The sequence below is a fragment of the Chlorocebus sabaeus genome, chromosome 21, assembly GCF_047675955.1.
Source record: "Chlorocebus sabaeus isolate Y175 chromosome 21, mChlSab1.0.hap1, whole genome shotgun sequence".
In the NCBI taxonomy this organism is placed as follows: Eukaryota; Metazoa; Chordata; class Mammalia; order Primates; family Cercopithecidae; genus Chlorocebus; species Chlorocebus sabaeus.
Genome location: NC_132924.1, coordinates 22,997,301 through 23,015,682, shown reverse-complemented (window position 1 = coordinate 23,015,682; position 18,382 = coordinate 22,997,301). Strand labels below are relative to the sequence as shown.

Below are 18,382 nucleotides of genomic sequence, written 5' to 3'. Positions count from 1 at the left end.
TTGGGAAACCGAGCTCCAGAAAGCTGAAGTGCCTTACCAAAGTCTCAACAGGCTTGTTAATGGCAAAGCCAGAACTGGAGCCCAGGTCTGCAAATACCATGTCCATTGCTCTTTAAAAGACAACAGTTGCCTATTTGTCTTCCATACCAATTCTGTATGTGACTCTGGTATAAACTGCCAGTACAATGAATGCATCTCCAGAGACCAAACGGGCCCAGCAGTGAGAGATACGCGGGATATGATGTGGAAGGCCACACAACAGCACTATGTAGATAGTCCATTTTTTATCCAGAGATAACATAAACAAAGTACCACTAGGCATGTACACAGAACTTCACAGACACTGCTAGACTAGAAAGGAGGATGAAAATCATAATTGTAAAACTGAAAGCATGAGCACCAAAAAGTTTTGGCACATATTTGTCTTATAGATGGATTAAAAACAAAAGCATTTACAAACAGTTACACCTAATTATAGCAAGTGGAAAATCTCATCTACAAAGCTTCTATCTCAAGAAAAATAAGAGTACAGGGTGGATTTTCCCTCCCTCATCAGGTGAGTTGACTTTATTTTCAATATGCAGAGATTCCACATTCATACCACTTTTGAAAGCTGGTGGAAAAGGAAGTCGGGCAATGCTTCTCTTAGATTGGTAGCTGGGGAGATAACTATCTATCTTTAAAAAAATAAAACAAAAACAGCATGGGTGCTGTGGCTCACGCCTGTCATCCCAGCACTTCGGGAGGCCGAGGCAGGCAGATCACGAGGTCAGGAGATGAAGACTATCCTGACCAACATGGATAAACTGTCTGTACTAAAAATACAAAAATTAGCTGGACATGGTGGCATGTGCCTGTAATCCCAGCTACTCAGGAGGCTGATGGAGGAGAATCGTTTGAACCCAGGAGGTGGAGGTTACAGCAAGCCGAGATCACGCCACTGCACTCCAGCCTGGTGACAGAGCAAGACTCCATCTCAAAAATAAAAATAAAAACAAAACTTCACAGTATTACCCATGAAAAGAACACATAAAACTGCCAAATGGCAGGAGGCAGAGCAGCACCAAGTGCATAGGCTTGGAATCCTGGCTCTACCGCATGACATGGGCAAATCACGCAACATCTTCTAGCCTCAACTTTCTCATCTGCAGAGCAGGGCCGAGGGCCTGCTGGGAGAACCATGTGGCATGATTCTGCCAAGTATAAAACGATACAAATACGGGGGGCGATCACCACAATAACACAAGTTCAGAGGAGTTTCCATCACAGTGGAAACTCCTGAGTGTTGTGTCCATCTTGTAAAGGCTAAGTCACAGGTTTCTGTAGTGATCTTCGAAATTTTTGTAATCAGGAGACCCAAACCAGGGCCCAAAGCTGAACATCCTGCTCCAGAGAGAAATGTAGAGAAAACTAACTAGGCAGGTGTTGGCTAAAGGCAATTCAGCTTTGTACCTAATGCCTTAGCTCCAGTTAGCCTTAGGAATGTCTGCAGCCCCTAAAGCATCTAAGATGGACGTTTAATCTAGCCCCTGCTCCCTTTTATTTTTCTAGGAAAAACAGAGGTCCAGGGATATGCAATGACTTGTTCAGGATCATCTGCTACTTTACTTATGGGTTAGACTCACACTAGGGACTCAGGAGACTTAGCCTGGTGAGATTTCCACTGCACCATGACACCTTAGAAGCAAGTTAAAACGTGCTTGCTATATTCTTTTCCCAAGAGGTGTTACCCACAATGAAAAATCCTAAGACCCCACTCTAATTAGCAGATTTTTTAGAGATTACTTTTGGCTATAAAAGGTAATGTAGTCATGGATTTAAAAAAGGCATGAGATTTAGTCAGAGGATCTGTGTTCAAACCCAGTTCATCACCTTCCCAGACTGGCAAATCATTTAACTTTTCTGAGAGTCAGTCTTTTCATCTGTAAAACAAAGATGATAGTTCCTACAAAACTGTTGTGAAGATGAAATGTTCGTCAAATAAAACCATCAAGAAAAGTGTTTAAGAACAAAGATGCTGAAATTCTTAAGGGAAAAAAGCCTCCAACTACAAAAATGGATATAAATACTAAATAAATAAATGCTAAATTTATAATGTTTTAAAAATAGAAAATATAAAACATTAGAAATTTATGGCATAAACTCATTTGGAAACTGGTCAGTTCACGAAAAAACTGAAGTATCATTGATACCATATTGTTTTGGAAGTAAGTTATATCAAAATAAGTGCTATTTGTCCTTGAAATCAAGCCTAGAAACATTTAAAGTTTATGACGTGCAATACATGCTACTTGCATCTTACTGACTTCATGAAGCTTTTAAAATTTGTGCAGTTATTACACTAACAAGGTAGCTAGGTATAAAAACATAGAAAGTTAAAGAAATTAAATACTGCTAATATAGTTGATTATACTATTTCCTTAAACATGTCATGCCATAGGCATCTAACAAACCTAATGATGCTAACCTTCAGTTGAAGAAAGTTGTTACATTTTAGAAAATATGAAACCAAAAGCAGAAGAGTTACTCATTTCAAGTTTTTCCCACAACGTTCTCTCATTCTCTCACCCACCTTCCAGTTAACAACTGGCTAATGAATGATCTCCCAAAGCAGTGCGCAAGTAAGTTTTAAATGCTGTATGCTCTATTGCCAATCTCCCTTTAGAGATTTCCAACGCATACTAGCAAGAAAAGGTGCTGAGAAACCCTGTGAGAACATTTCCCCAACATCTGACCACAGATCCCTACATTACTGAATGGTTCTTGATATCCCCTGGGGTTACTGTCCCACCCAACCCCATCACACACAGTCAGTTCCAGATTCCTGGAAACTGATGAACATGCAAAATTTCTCCCGAATTTTCAGACTGAATAGGGTTGCTAATCTTTTACTTTCTTAGGTGAGAGTATGTGAAAAACAACATAGTTTAATGAAATACAAAATAAAAAAAAGAATAAAATAAAAACATGCATGTGTAATTGCAAAATGCTTCTGGAAACTGCAAAACGCTCTCTGGATAGATTTATTTTTACAGTGAACTCTAATAGATTGCTTAGAGAAAGGAAACACATTAAGTGGTCATTAATATATTATGTAAAAAAGAGCAGAGAAATATTTTAAACTCTTTATCTATGAGTGAAAAACAACGCCTGGAATTCTTTGAACAACCTGCCCCCGGAGAGCATTTTCTGTTTGCATTCTCCAACAAGATGCCTGAGCTCCAGTGGGGACTCCAGATGCAGCAGTTTCTGCAGGCTCTGCTGCCTTCCCTGTTCATCTCTCCCTCACCCTCTGAGAAGCCACTCCTTGGCTGGGGGATTCATAGGCAACCACAGCTTTTTGGACCCACTGGCTAAATAATTCTGAACCTCCTTAACACATTACCGAACTACATACTTACATATCCTAAGGAAAAGCTCTAGTTAAGAAAAAATACTGATTTAGCAGCTTCTTTAGTATAAATTTTTATGTTAGGCATTCATTTTGCATCTAATAATAATTTCATTTTTATTTCCAGCTGACTCAGAACGATGTAAATTTATTTATTAAAAATGAATGAACACAGAGACCACAGTGGTGCCCATGAGCTTGGTTCTCTGGAAAAATGACCTAAACAGAGGAATGCACTATGTGGTTTTGCAGTCATTGTGGAAGCTGGGGAAAAAGAAAGGCACAACATCTAACCTGGAGGCCAAGTTTCTTGCACTACTGGCGAAAGGCAGAGGGATAATTATTGACTACTTCCCTTGGGAGAGGGTTGTTCAGAGACACCTAAATGACTTCTCATCAAATGTGGATTTGAAACCTAAAGCATATTCTGGCATGCCTGGGGTTGGTAAGGGCCAGTGAAGTACCGGTCATTATCAAGCTCACTCACACTCAGAGGCTTACAAGGTCTGACACTGAAACCACTTTCATCAAAGCCCAATTCTGACTTTTTAAATTAGTGACTTCCCCAGGCAGGGACGTCACCTTTCTGGATTCCCAGGGCAGGGCCATAAAAGGCCAGCTCCTCATCTCACCTCTCTTTGCCTATTAACCCATTCCCACGTTTTTATTTCCTTCTTGCCTTTCTCATTCTCCTTCCAATAACCTTTCCCCTGGGTCATCTGCACACCTCCAAATCCCACTGGAAATACATGCCTGTATATCGTTAAGCTTTTTGCAGAACAGGTAATCTACTTCTTTCGCTTAACTGAATACAAATTTCTCTCCCATGAACCCAATTTCTCACAAAGCTCTCCTGAGTGAAGTCTCCATGATCTCTCACACCCCCATCCCCACCCCTACTCCCATCTTCAAACTTCTTCACTTTTAAAGTTGTGTTGTCCAGTTAATACCACTGTCCCCTGTGGACTCTTCAATGAGAAGCTGGAGCCTGGCTTAGGGCACCTCGTTTCTTCCTCCTGGCCTTCATGTCCATGAGGATGACTCAGAAAGGCTGTGGCCTCAGTTTCTCAACTAATTCTACACAAATGACCTTTACCATCATCCCACTTTTTGAACATGTATACACCATGACTCCGCTTCAGAAACATTAATGACGTCACACTCTCTGGCACAACCTCTTGTCCCTGCAGCTCTGCCATCCCTTTCATCTCTTACATCTGTTTTTGATGTCACCAATGTTCCTGCAATATCTTCTCCTTTCCACCCTGCCTCTTACCTAAGGCTGTTACCCTGAGTGCAGGCAGACCTCTACTTTGCAACCTGCATGGTGAATCCTTGCCCAATGGATCTCACATCATAATGCTCCTCAGCTAATAGCCTTTTCTTTTGGCTTTACCTGCAAAAATTGTTTCTAGGAAAGCAATTTCACCCACTATTAACAAAAACTCATTTTCAAGTGAATTAGAGGAAGAACAACAGTCTGAATTGTTTTTTTTTTTTTTTTTTTTTTTCTGAGATAGAGTCTCGCTCTGTCGCCCAGACTGGAGTGCAGTGGCGCAATCTCCGCTCACTGCAAGCTCCGCTGCCTCCCAGGTTCACCCCATTCTCCTGCCTCAGCCTCCTGAGAAGCTGGGACTACAGGTGCCCGTCACCACGCCCGGCTAATTTTTTTTTGTATTTTTAGTAGAGACGGGGTTTCACCGTGTTTGCCAGGATGGTCTCAATCTCCTGACCTCGTGATCCACCCACCTCAGCCTCCCAAAGTGCTGGGATTACAGGCGTGAGCCACCGCACCCGGGCAATAGTCTGAATTTTTAAGGAAATGTTTTAATTCAAGTTCTATAGAAGCCACCAGCTTCCTGAAAAATAGTTATCGCTAGAGTCTTTTTAAGGAAAAGATTAAGATGCTTTGTAATTAGTATAATAATTTATATGAAAATAATGAGTTCCACTGTTCTTATCACAAATTCTGATTTAACAAGGATAATAAAGTTGCACTATTCTAGAAAACAGACAAAAGGTTAAATAAAATCCTATATTTTAACAGCTTTCAGGCAACAGATTACTGAATGGCTTCAAAAAAAAAAATTATTACCTTACTGAAAAACATTTTTGTTAATTCCCTCAAACGGACACAATACTTATTTTCCCTAAAAATGTTGGGGTGGCCTGATCTAATGGCCACTATAACTGCTTTCATACCTCAATTTCATGTTATATTAACCATACAAATGTAAGAATGTCTGCTCAAAAGCAAGTGAAAATTGGAGATGGCTAAGGAATCAAATAGTCTTCTTAAGGCCTTTAAGGTATTACTGCACAACACAATTTTAAAGGTGACTTTTCTAATTACTGTGTTTGAACAGTTTTCTAAATATCTGGGCCTAAATAAAATGTAACCATAAAATCGAAACTTTTTAACTGACACTTAACATAAACCCTAGAAATATTTATCCAGTACTAAGTCAACTCATTCAGCATGCTGATTTGTCCAAGAAAGGATACTTACTTGCAAATTGTAGTCTTGCAGAATTTTAACCAAGGAATCTCTCAAATTGGGAATCTCCATTCCTTCCTTAATACGGTGAATCAGTAGAATTGGGTCAACATGTGTGCCAATGTTGTTTAACAAGCCAGTAATAAATGCTATAAAATATCACATAAAACAATGAACATAAAAGCAACATTATAATGCAATTTTATTTGCACATAATTCGCACATAATGCAATTTTAGACCAAAAGTAACTCAAAGAAAAAATTATTTCCTTCAAAGTAAGTGTTAAAACCATTTAAATTTCTAAACTCTTAAGAATTAATCTTCTAAACTTTCAAGAACTAACGCTCCTTAAGGCATGAAGGAGAAAGTAAATAAGAACTGTTTTAAAACAGCTGAACAAATGATTACTTGCCTTCAAATGACAGTTTTTAGCATCAAATGGGTGCAAACAGTATTTATTGACAACTGATTACCGTTCAGGTATTATATACACTTTCCTCAAATACTGCACAAAGTAGGAATGCTGTGGCCGCATTTTACAGACAAGGGAAATGGGGTCTTTAATTTTTCCAGGGTCACACAGCTAAGAAGTAATGTGCCCAAATTCACTCAGGCCAGCCTCAAGTTTATGATATATTCTGTGACATCACTTTGCCTCTTGAGATTCTTAAACTATTCTTTATCTTGCTAGTTACAAATGAGATTCCTTATATGGTCAAGAGGATACTTATTAAAGTCAATTTCAGATTAAGGTAGTTACATGAACATAAAGATTTCCTACCAAACTTAAAAATAAAAAATAAAAATAAAAAAAAGGAAAGAGGAAATGTCAAATCACTACTGTTAGTTATTTTCAAAAGAGTCAGGTTTCTGTTAGGTGACTGCTTTTGTTTATTCCTTTCCAAAATGGGAGACCCAATGCAAATAGTCAAGCTGAGGACCAACAAATACAAACTCTGGGTGCTGTACTGATAAAAATAGTGCAGGAAAGAGGCTAAATGCTACAACGCAAACATCCAAATATCATCAATGTCCAGAACAGTTACATGTTTCCAAAAAAGACTGGTAAGGTCTATACACTTAAACTATAAACACTCCCATATACAAGCTAAAAACAAACAAACAAAAAACACACCAACACAACCCAGATGACATTTATTCAATTTGCTTGCAGCAGGTAAAAACATGCCTCATGGGGACACAATTAATAAACTGTGTAGCCACCTGTTCTTCATCACATTCAGGTAATGCAAAGTGACGAGGCTCCAGGTTTTCCAGCACAGGAGGAGTATTGGAAATCATTACAACACACCTGGCCTATTTTTATTGTAGGTACACTGCCATTTTTTTAACCCAATGTATCTTGAGATAGTTTTTAATCTAGACATAACTGGCTACACTGATAGAAAAAAAGTTATAACCACAGATGGCTTTTATGCTTACGTGGTTTGTCGATGGAATATAAAATCAAATCTTCCCACAGCTCTCCATCATCTTGTTCCTTGGCAAATTCGATTGCTTTATCAACATCATGTAATTCCTCCATAATCATCTTCAGGGCACTTCGGCTATTACCCATTCGGCCTAGGTGGGGTGAAGATGGGAGAAAGAGTTCATTTAAGGTTATTTTAATGATTTTTTTTTTTAAACTGCATATCTCTTAATTTGTTTACATAGTTGGAAAGCTAAGACAAGGCTATTTTCTCATGTGACAACAACATTTACTCTCTATAACATAGTAAAATAAATATCTCCTATTTACTGGATGTTTACTCTGTGCTGAGTACTCATTTAAGTGCCTCATATAAATGGCATCATTTAACCATCACTACCATCCTATGAGGCATGTTCTACTAATATTCCTCTTTTATAGAAGAGGAAATAGAAATGTTAGTAGCTTGCTAAGATCATATAACTACTAAATAGTACACCCAGAATTTGAAGCCAGGTCTGTCATAGTCTGACTTACTTTTGGTAGACTTATATATATTCTGGAGGTCAATACCTTCACATTCAGATACACTTAAGACTTTTAAAGTCCCTAAAGTCACTCTGCCTCATGAGGTAGCTGTGCATATTGCTTTTCTGATACACTTTGTGCCAACTGCAAATTCGATTATCAAAGGGCTACCTCATTTTCTTCTCTCCCAAGTTCAGGGGAAAGTCTTTCAATAACCCTCATGAGATGAAAGTATTTATCAACCTTGCTTCTATTGGCTAATCTTCTTTACATACTTTGCTCATTGATCTATGGCATTTTAATAGTTTAAATTTTTCCATGAGTTTTTAACACAGTACATGTAAGAAAGCCTTACTCAGTGGAGGGACAGCAACTGCCTGGTTGTAGGTTGTCACCCTTACTGCTGTCTCTGGGCTTGCACAGCAACTAGTAAAGGATCTTGAATCCTTCTCACTGTACATGGCCATTACCAACTGATAAAAGCTGGTTCGTGAATGAAATGATATCCCATTTGATACCCCTTCCATAGCATTTTGTGTTTCTTATAAATATTATTTCCACAGCCTATGTCTCTAAAAATGGTTAGTTATTTAAAAAGTTTACAGGATTTTCAAGTTTTTATAAAATCAGACTATATGTCCCTATAAGTCCTCTACTGCTTCTAAGACAGTATGACAAAAATGTATTTCACCAAAATATTTCTTGGGGAGAACACTGTTTGTAATTAGTGAATTGATGAGCTACTTAAAATTGTGATTAGAACCCCAGGAACATGCTGAAGTAACAAAATGCAGCCCCCAAAGCACTTCTCCTAAGAAGGGAAGGTGCTACAACTGGATAATTCTGGGTTTGTGGCTGAGCACCCATGAATCTGCATACACATAAATGGGAATAGAGGATTTGGATTATTTTGCAATAGAGGCAAAGAGGCCAATGAGGGTGAGTGTTGTATAAGGGAAAGGTGTGAAGCAGAAAAACCCTACTGAGGTCAGCAGGGAAGTGACAATGCAGAAACACCAGATATGAATGTTATGTTATATGCCACATTATGCAATCCTGAGTACAACCCACATTGCTGTCATACTCGTGGCTCATTTTGGAAGAATGTGAAAAGATGACAAGTTTTGTTTCTTGGTATGCATGGTACAAAAACTGTGACTCATGTGGAGGTAGGAGCCAGAAGACCAGGAACACTGACACCTAGATTATATTAAAAAGCTCTCCTCTTTCTCCAAAACTATGGTATTCAATTGCATTTCCTCCAGTTATTTAGGGTGTGATTTCTAAAAGTGATTATTTATTTTCTACCAACATGATGGTAATATAAGCTGATTATAATTTTTTTAAAAATGAAAAAACTTGTCAACTCATCTACAATTTATTTTAATCTATGTTGTGAGGTATAAACTGATAAATTTTTATATGTTGATCATAAATTACCAATATGTTATTTCAGCATTTATTAAACAACTCTTCCTTCTTTACTGTGCTGTGAAGTCTGTTTTCATATATTAAGTTATTGTACAAAATAGGCTCAAATTCTGTGTTACATTGGTCTAAAACCTATGTCCCTTCTTAGACAATTTACTTCATGTTGTCATCCCATTTCTCAGTTTATGGTGACCAAAATGAACAAAAGCTACTTACTCAGAAGATAGACTGTCTCTTCTACAAAGTTTCTCTGTTGACAGATCTCAAGAGCCTTCAATTAAAGCAGGGTAAAAATGTTACTATAGGCTACCAAATAAGAACAAATAGTAATAAAGTCACTTACACTTACATTAGAAAGAATTTTTCCATAGCTTTTCTTTAAAAATAAAACAAAGCAAACAAATAAGGAACACATCTCCCTAGACTGGCTGCACTCGGTCACCTCTCAGAGGTACTGGACTCTACACAATTCAATTTAAAACATATTTGAAGCTACTCAGAACATTTCATGAGCGAGAGTAGAAAACAGGACACCAAATGAAAAGAAAGGGCCTTTCCCACTAAGCTTTCTCTCTTTACACTACTTTAGGTTTCTTTACAGCACTGCTTCCTTCCAAATCTGTAGTCATTTGTTTAAGCTCTGTTTACCTCCATTAAGATGTAATGAATGTTGTTCATGGTTGAACTTTCCCAGTATTGTGCATACAATATGCTCAGAAAATATGATTTCATGCTGCATGAATGAACGAATGAATGAATGAATGAATGAATTTACTATGAATATTTGTACTGCCAGAACACAGGGGTTGAAAGAGAACTCTGCTCAAGGATCTGTCAAAGGTGAGAAGGAAAAAAATACTTTTGATGATCAAGGATCCAAAAAGGAGCAACTATGCAGATGAAAGCATTTCCATTAGTGTCAAAAAAAAAAAAAAAAAAAAAAAGACCTACTACATATTGATAAATTACTTACTGATTCTAAATTAATCAGGACACATTTACTATATGCTCTGTGCTGTGTGCTAGAGGATCAGGTTAGATAGAGATGGAGAGATGACAATAATAAAAATGTTAGTGATGATTACAGGTAAGAAGACAACAAAGAAGAGAATAAAGGAGGAGGCTTAGTAGGAGCATTAGCAGCATGAGTCCACCCCTGGGAGCTCAGGGTCCAGGAAGTGACAAGAGATGTGACAACGCATTATTCCACTATTAGAGTAACATGAACAAAGGGCCATGTGTACAGAGGAGGGACACTGAAACTGTGTGGTCCTCTTGTGAGAAGCTTCAAGGGGAAGTGGCATCTGAACTGGATGCAGTATGATGAATGAGCGCAGCTGGGAAACCTTATCTCACACTCTGCATACAAAACTTTCTATTGCATTGCTGTACTCAGACTTAAAGCTGAGAATCTCTACCACGACTTACAAGGCATCCACAACCTAGCCCTGAATTCCTGTGCAGCTTCACCTCCCTCTGCTCATCTCTTCATTGCGTCCCCTTGCCTGAAATGCTTCCCTTACCCCCAACTCTCCACTACTGGATGGCACTACCTTATGTCATGAGGTCAAGGTCACCCAAGGTGGACGAACAAGAGGAAGGAGCCCCGGTCTCTGACCCTGCAGCATGCTGCCCTCAGCAGGGCCACTCAACCAACACTTCCACGTGACAGAAAAAGAAACTGTTGCTCTGTTAAGCCACTATTATTTTGGGATTTTTTATCACTCACAGTTGAATCTAATCCCTAGCTAATACCGAAAAAAATCTTCCTTTATTTTGATTAAAAACATGGTTTACCTATTCCTATATGGTCTTGCCTGTCAATCATCATTGTAAATGATGAAACTTTCTTACCAACTCTTCACTCTCCTGCAGCGATACTACTGCAGAGACAAAAAAACATAGGTAAGAAGTTAAATAATAAAGCAAAACAGAGCAAAAACATCAGAGGACACGGGATTCAAACAAAACATCACTGAGAAGTCAACTGAGTGCCTAGATTTGTTCTGGGTGTTAAGATACAGAGAGTTTATAGTTGAGTGGGACTGCCATTCACAGATAAACAGAATACTGTAATTCAACGGAATAAGGAGAATGTTTAGAGAAAGTCTGAATAATGATAAGTACTTATGCTGCTTAAAATAATTTGTTATTAAAGGGTATCCATGAATCAGTTCTGTACTTGGAAATTCACTTACACACTTTAAAATACCATTCAAGATTTCAAACAGAGCCATTACCCGTTTTCTTCTGCACATGAGAATGCCTAAGAACATGCTAGTCTCAAACCACAAAGAGTTTGCAGTTTGAAGCCTCATCTGAGTTATCCAAGACAGCAGCCACTTGCTTTATGTGTCTATTTAAGTTTAAATTGATTAAAATGAAATTAAATTAAAATTCGGTTTCTTGGTAGCACCAGCCAGATTTCAAATACTCAATTGTGACATGTGGTTGGTGGCTACTATGTTGGACAGAGTGGATTATAAAACATTTCCATTGCTGTAGAATATGCCATAGAATATGCCATAGAATAGCAAGGCTATAAAATCCTGTATATACCATCAAAAAGGAAGTCATGTGGGAAGAAATGTCTGAAGGCAAGTTGAAGTTAGGAATGACATGGAATGCAAGCAGATGAGTTTCACCAAGTTCAAAGATAATTTGAGTCTCTGAAATTTCAATTTCACATAATTTTAGATGTTTTATGATGAGTTTCTAACAGTATCTTAAATTATCCTCTTCTCACAAATGAGAAAATGGACTTTAGAAGTCTCTAGAAATTTTGAGTAAAGTATAAAAAGAAAGCATTTAGATTCTTGAATGTTCCTGGACCATGGTGCTCCCTCTAGAGGAGAGAGTAGGGAAACTAAGATTTTTAAAGCAGACACACAACACAAGCACACACACAAACATACACACATGGAGAATGTAGTGAAAATAAAAGTGAAAAGTCAGAATAATAATAGAACTTGAGTAAAAAATGATGCAAAAATAATATTTTAATTCTCCTCTTTCTAATTTAGTATGAAGGTAAAGAATCAAGTTAGAAAACTGAAGGTAACTAATAAGAACCTTATCAAATGTAAATTAAATTATTTCTATCTATCCTCGATCTTGTCATCTTTTATCCAATCTTCTCTTTAAATTTCTTTAATGAAAATCTGCAAACTTGGCATCTCTCAGCTTTATTCTTCCAAATTCAGAAATACTGCCACCTTGTGAATACTATTAGATATGAAAGCGATCACAAATTTGGGTATAAATCTGCCAAACTATAAAACTGATGATCTGCTTTTAACCACTCTAGGCACAAGCAAATCAGATTTGCAAAATGAAAACCAGGGCCTGATGACCACATCTGTAAATTACAGAAGGACAGTTTAACAGTTAAAAAAAAAATCTTTCATGTTCTTGCAACACTAGGAAATACTTTAGTGATTGTTACTATTTCAATTAACTTTTTAAACCTGAAAATGATTCCCCAACATAGTGGAAAAAATACAGAGCCTTAAGTTAAGTGATCCAAGTTCTAAGTGTTGGTCCCTCAACTTATTAGCGCTAGACTTTAGGCTTGCTTCCAGCTCCCTAAGACTTGGCTTGTCATGTATAAAAGGACTCTACCCACCTAACCGCACTTTCGTACAGATTCAATGAAACAATATACATGAAGGCACAGCATACATTATAAAGCACAAAAGAAATACAAATAATTTTTATTATCTTTAAAAATTGCTGTAGATGTTATAAATTCCTACACACTCTGTATTTCCTTTAGAACAATTTCATAAAAGTTTATGATTAATTTTTGAATTTCAGAGTCGCGGTGATTTTAAATCCTGAACCCCGGCCTTTGATAACCATAACTAGGGCTTTTGATGTGACGTCAGGATCTTTCCAAAGTTTTGGGCCAAATACTATTGATTGTGGGATTTCAATCAATTCAAAATAAGGTTGACGTAGATTCTTGAAGATTTCAATCAGTTGCCAATCTGAAATCACCTCCTTTCAACAATTAGCCAATCCCCAGCAAAGGCAGACAACCAAAAATTAGAAAGACATAGTGTTATTCTGCCAGAGGTAAATTATAAACAACAGTGGATCAACAGGTTCTGAATATGCCTCTGAAAGCTTAAACACTTCTCATTTAAAGTAGAAACAAAGAACAAAAAAATCCTCTTGTACCAATAGGACTCAACAATCTCTAAATTCTAAGGAAGCAGACAGAAATTTCTTTGGGGAAAGGGAGGCATTAGAATTTTAAAGTTCTCAATTTCAGATTCAGGAGAAAAAGAGACCACATTTTCTATGAGTCGCTCTTTACACAAAACAGGCAGACATGTATTCCATGCCCTTTACCAGCATGCTTGGGATGCATTTAATTGGAGAAATTCACTTTGTCATTCACAAATTGGTACATATGATAGCTTTTTCATGTCACATGTGAACATAAAAGGGATTTGTTTCTAAGATGACTGAGTATATACAGAATTCTTTCTTATTATTCTTTTTATTTATTTAAAGAGAGTTTTGCTTTCTCAACTAGGCTGGAGTGCACTGGTGCAATCATAGCTTACTATAACCTCAAACTCTTGGGCTCAAGACATCCTCCTCCCTCAGCTTCCTGAGTAGATACTAATATTAGCATGTACCACTACACTGGACTAACGTTTTTATTTTTGTAGAGACAGGGTCTTGCTATGTTCACCAGGCTGGTCTCAAACTCCTGGCCTGAGGCTATTTTCCCACCTCAGCTTCCCAAAGTGCTGGGATTACAAGTGTGGGCTACTACACCCAACCAGAACTTATTTTTAAGGAAAAAGGGTAAGAATCTTGAGTTAGTAATACTGTCATGGACCTCTCCTTTAAGACAGCTTTGGGTACCTGATAGGGTAGAGTGCTATGTTTTCTACAAATATACAGATTTCCCACAATAGATCCTGACAAAGAGATAATCTCTTATGAAGAAGTCTCAATAACCTGAAACACGAAAACCCACTGAGGGAGTCCTAAAAATATGGATTACTACTTGATTATCTCATAATGGTCTGTTTCCACCATTACCACCTCTAATCCATGCTCAAAATTCTCTCTCAGTGGGACACATGAGATAAATTTATAAAAACAACTGTGTTTAAAACATAATTGGTTTTACTATGCTTGTGCTGAGTTCTTTTACATTCAATATGGTGTTTTCAGTGGCCCAGAGAGAAAAATTCTACAAGGTCTACACAAACGCTCTAAGCAAGCCACATGTGTAGGAAGCATCACGTGCAGTTCTGCAACGTTCTGCTGCTCCCTTCTGGGTGGAACAGGGCGTCTTCCACTGAGTGCTACTAGACCCAAAAACTTTAAACCAGGTGGGCATAAAGTGTGTGAGCAATATAAAGATACTGGAACCTGGGTGGTGCCTCTGCACCTTGTGCTTAGGGAATGAGAATGGTTGTTAATCACCCACATGTGACCTCTATGTCTCAGAGGTCAACTGGAGACTTCAGGAGACTGCCACATCCTCTCTGCAAATATACAATGTTTTCTTGAAAACTGAGAAACAAATGAAGGAACACTGTTAAAAGAATACAATTCCCACTCTATCGCCAGATTATAAAGGCCTATGATGAGAGAAGAGGGTAATATCTGTTTTTATTTTTAGAGCAAGATAATGAATTTCCAAATTAAGTCCTCAGAAAATGTCTTAGGGCCACAAATACAAAATACTAAAGTTGTTTTATAAGTTAACAGGCAAGCAAGATTTTTTTTCATTAATTGTAGACTTTAAAAATCCATTGAGCTAAAACTGGTTCACAGTAACTCCAATGCATTTAATCATCATGGGCTAAAGAAGCAAACATGGAAGTTGTAAGTACATAAACTGGGTTATCATCCAGCTTCTTTGCACATATCCCATATGGGTCAAATTTTTTTTTTTTTTTTTTTTATTTTGGTGGTCCACACAACGAACTTTTAAAAAGTATCTGGCCATCCAACTTTAGTCAGACATTTGTAGATGTTACTGATAGATGATACCGAGAACCGTGGGACATAATACTGTTGCCTTTAAGGCTGCCCAGTTGTTAGCACATATATAGTTAAGTACTTCAGTTTATTTTGAAACAGCAGTCTCATAAAACTTACTAGTCCTTATTTAGCCCTAACTAGGACCTTGCATGTATTTAATTTATTCATTCATTCTCTCACTCATGATGAAACACACACTTAGTAAATGTCTAATGTGGGGTGGGTACTAGATTTACCAAAACGAGTAAGACAAATTCCTTGTCTTTGAAGAATTTACAGGAGAGAGAGACTAGTAAGTAGATAATTACAGTGGAATGTAGAATGTAGGAGAAACATAGAAAAACACAGGGTAGACACTTAAAGAAGATAGGATGCAGGACCTAAGCTATGACCTTGGTTTATCAAACCTGATTCCTGACTGGAGCAACTGCTTCTGGCTTAGGACAGTCTGTGTTTCCCTACCAGGCTCTGACTCTGAGGTGTCACTCTGACCCTGGGAGATGGACTGAGACTCCTAATATATAATTTTTGCTTGACGGTTGATTACGTCCTAGGTCCTAGATTAAACTGTTCTTCCAATTAAACCTGTCACAGAAATGCCTCAGCTCTTCACCAAAGTCTAATCCAATGAGATCTCCTTTTCTTGACAGAAAGTCCCAGCAAAAACCTACTTCTCTGAGAGCAACAGTCTTCCCCTTGGACAGGGATGGATGAGCAGACACAGGAAGAGAAGAAAGACAAACAACTTACCATCAATGACAACCTCTTCATCCAAAGTGTACAAGTGGGGGACCTCTGTGCCTTACCTTTTCAAGTGGGCAATGGGTACTGTCTCGGAGAAAGGGAAGTAAGTTTGGTCGATCATATTCAGCATAAAGACTGATCTGTTTTTCATGGTAACGCTGCCCCTTATGGTGGTCTCTCTTGAAAAGCTTATGCAAATACTAAAAGGAACAAAAGATAAGCCGTGACCCATTAAAATAAGAAAAGCAATACCTGGCTAACATTGCTATTTTTAGCTCTAAACAGCTGCCATGTTTAGCTAAAAATAGCTCTAAACATGGCAGCTGTTTAGGTCTAAACATGGTTCGGGGAGAAGCACTCTTCAGGGAAAACCTCTAGGTGATGGGGAAGTGGAAAGGAAAACACTTTGGGAGAGCAAAGAATTCTGATACTTTCTCTAGAAGGGCCCAAAAATCTGACTGCCACATACCAACTGTGACCTTAGGCAAGTCACTAATCTCTCTGAGACTCAGTTTATCTACAAAAATTTTATTGAGTTACTGTGCCAATTAAGAGTTGCCATTACAAAATCACTCAGAACCAATGAACTTAGCACACACCAAGCACTGCAGAAATGTTAATGACAGCAATTGTCAATATCTTCACTGCCATCTGCTTTGGCTCAGAAGTAATAACATGAATGGTCTTCCCAGATCATAAAAATTATTTTATATAACAGAGGGCAGAGTCCTAGGACAAGCATATGTTCTTAAAAACTCAAGTAGCGGGCACTAAACTCATTCCCATACTTTCTGCATCTCCTCGTTGCTGAGTCTTCAAATGAAATGCTGCCTAAACTGGTAACATCAAAAACAAAAATACAAAGTAAAAATCAAGAAGAATGCAGGTGTTGTGAAACAGTTTTCAAAACTGATTCCTTACCCTAGCTGTCTGAAAAAAAGTTAATCGACTTCAGAGGAAATCAGCAATTCACTTTCTCCTCACAGGGAAGATTAAGTCTATCAATACAGTCCTCAGAAGTCAGAAAACAATTCAATGTTTACCGAATATTAAATGTAAACAAAAACCCCACAATCTACTGAAGACAGGAAGACTTAATCACCAATCCCACAATGTGCATTAAACCTTGGGTGGCTGTTTCCAAGTGGATTGGTTTATAACAGACACAGAGCACCAGCCCACCCTGCAGCTGAGACTGTAAATGCGCTGATGTTTGTCATCGCTGTTGCATCTGGTCACAATGAGGCCTAACCATGGACACATGCACCTTAAGAAACCAATCCTCAGGCTTCCTGTTCACCTCTTCCTAAGGCGAAACGGAGCGGTACAAGCAGTAGACTGAACTCAAGTGCCAGGGCGAGGTCTAATGAACACCACCACCACTCCACTGGCACTGGGGTCAGTGTGTGAGCGGGGAAACGTGGTGCTGTTTCCCAGAATGCAAACAGGACAGGGTGTCTCTGTCACATGAATGCTGAGTCAAATTTATAGAGACAAGACATTGCCTGGCAGGGAAGATGAGCCATGTTACTGTGGGCTGTGCCACTACTTCACCATTGCACGGATTACACTGTTACACAGATAGCTACTGCCTGTAATCCTGTCTCGTGGCTTAAGTAGGTCAGAAATCACTGCTTCATAAATGAATTCCCAAGGTGGCTAGCAGTGTGGAGCCTTGCTTGGGGAAGCAGATAATCTTGAGATTTCCAATAATGAACAATGCAGCAATAGCATCTGAGCAAAAGAGAAATGTCTCTCATTCCCTTCCTGTAGTCTTCAAAAGCTTCAAAGCAGAAAACTGACTTTTGAAAAAAATGCTCTATTCCCTAAGCCTCCTCCTAGGGCGCAATGAGATAGGCAGAGACATAAGTGCACTTATTGTATCTGATACCCATAGTCCTACTGATAGTCCCACAGTCCTTATGTCTGCTGAAGTTTTCTCTTGTGTAAGTTTTAAAGGACATATAAAACAACTATTCCCACTTTACTCTCATGATGATGCAATGCAGAGAATCGAAGTAGCCCCCCAAAGAAATTTAGAATAACAGGCCTGAATTGCACAACCATAAGAAAAATGGAATTAGCTATTGTCATGGTGAGGGACAAAAGAAATGAGGCTCTGGCCTTTTATCACCCTGCGGTCGTCCTGGATATGGAACGGTTGTCTGACATTTCCTTAGCAGGAGAACTTGGTACAGTATCAGCAGTGCCATACTGGCCTTTACTGTGATGTACACCATGGTTATATTTAATGGCAACTACAGACGGAGAGTGCTTACCCCTACACACAGCGTAACACAAAAACATTCATTATAGTTAAATATATAGCCATGTTATATATAT

At 38.3% G+C, this 18,382-nt stretch overlaps 1 protein-coding gene across 1 annotated transcript in view; it reads right to left on the bottom strand.

Annotated features, from left to right (window-relative positions):
• The window catches only part of VPS41 (VPS41 subunit of HOPS complex), a 185,044-nt gene that overhangs the window by 11,302 nt on the left and 155,360 nt on the right, over positions 1-18,382 (bottom strand). The window contains exons 22-25 of the mRNA XM_007981558.3: positions 16,102-16,239; positions 9,497-9,551; positions 7,333-7,473; positions 5,901-6,037 (exon numbers count right to left, since the gene is read on the bottom strand). Coding sequence (XP_007979749.2) covers positions 5,901-6,037; positions 7,333-7,473; positions 9,497-9,551; positions 16,102-16,239 — 471 coding nt within the window. The remainder of the gene's footprint in view (positions 1-5,900; positions 6,038-7,332; positions 7,474-9,496; positions 9,552-16,101; positions 16,240-18,382) is intronic.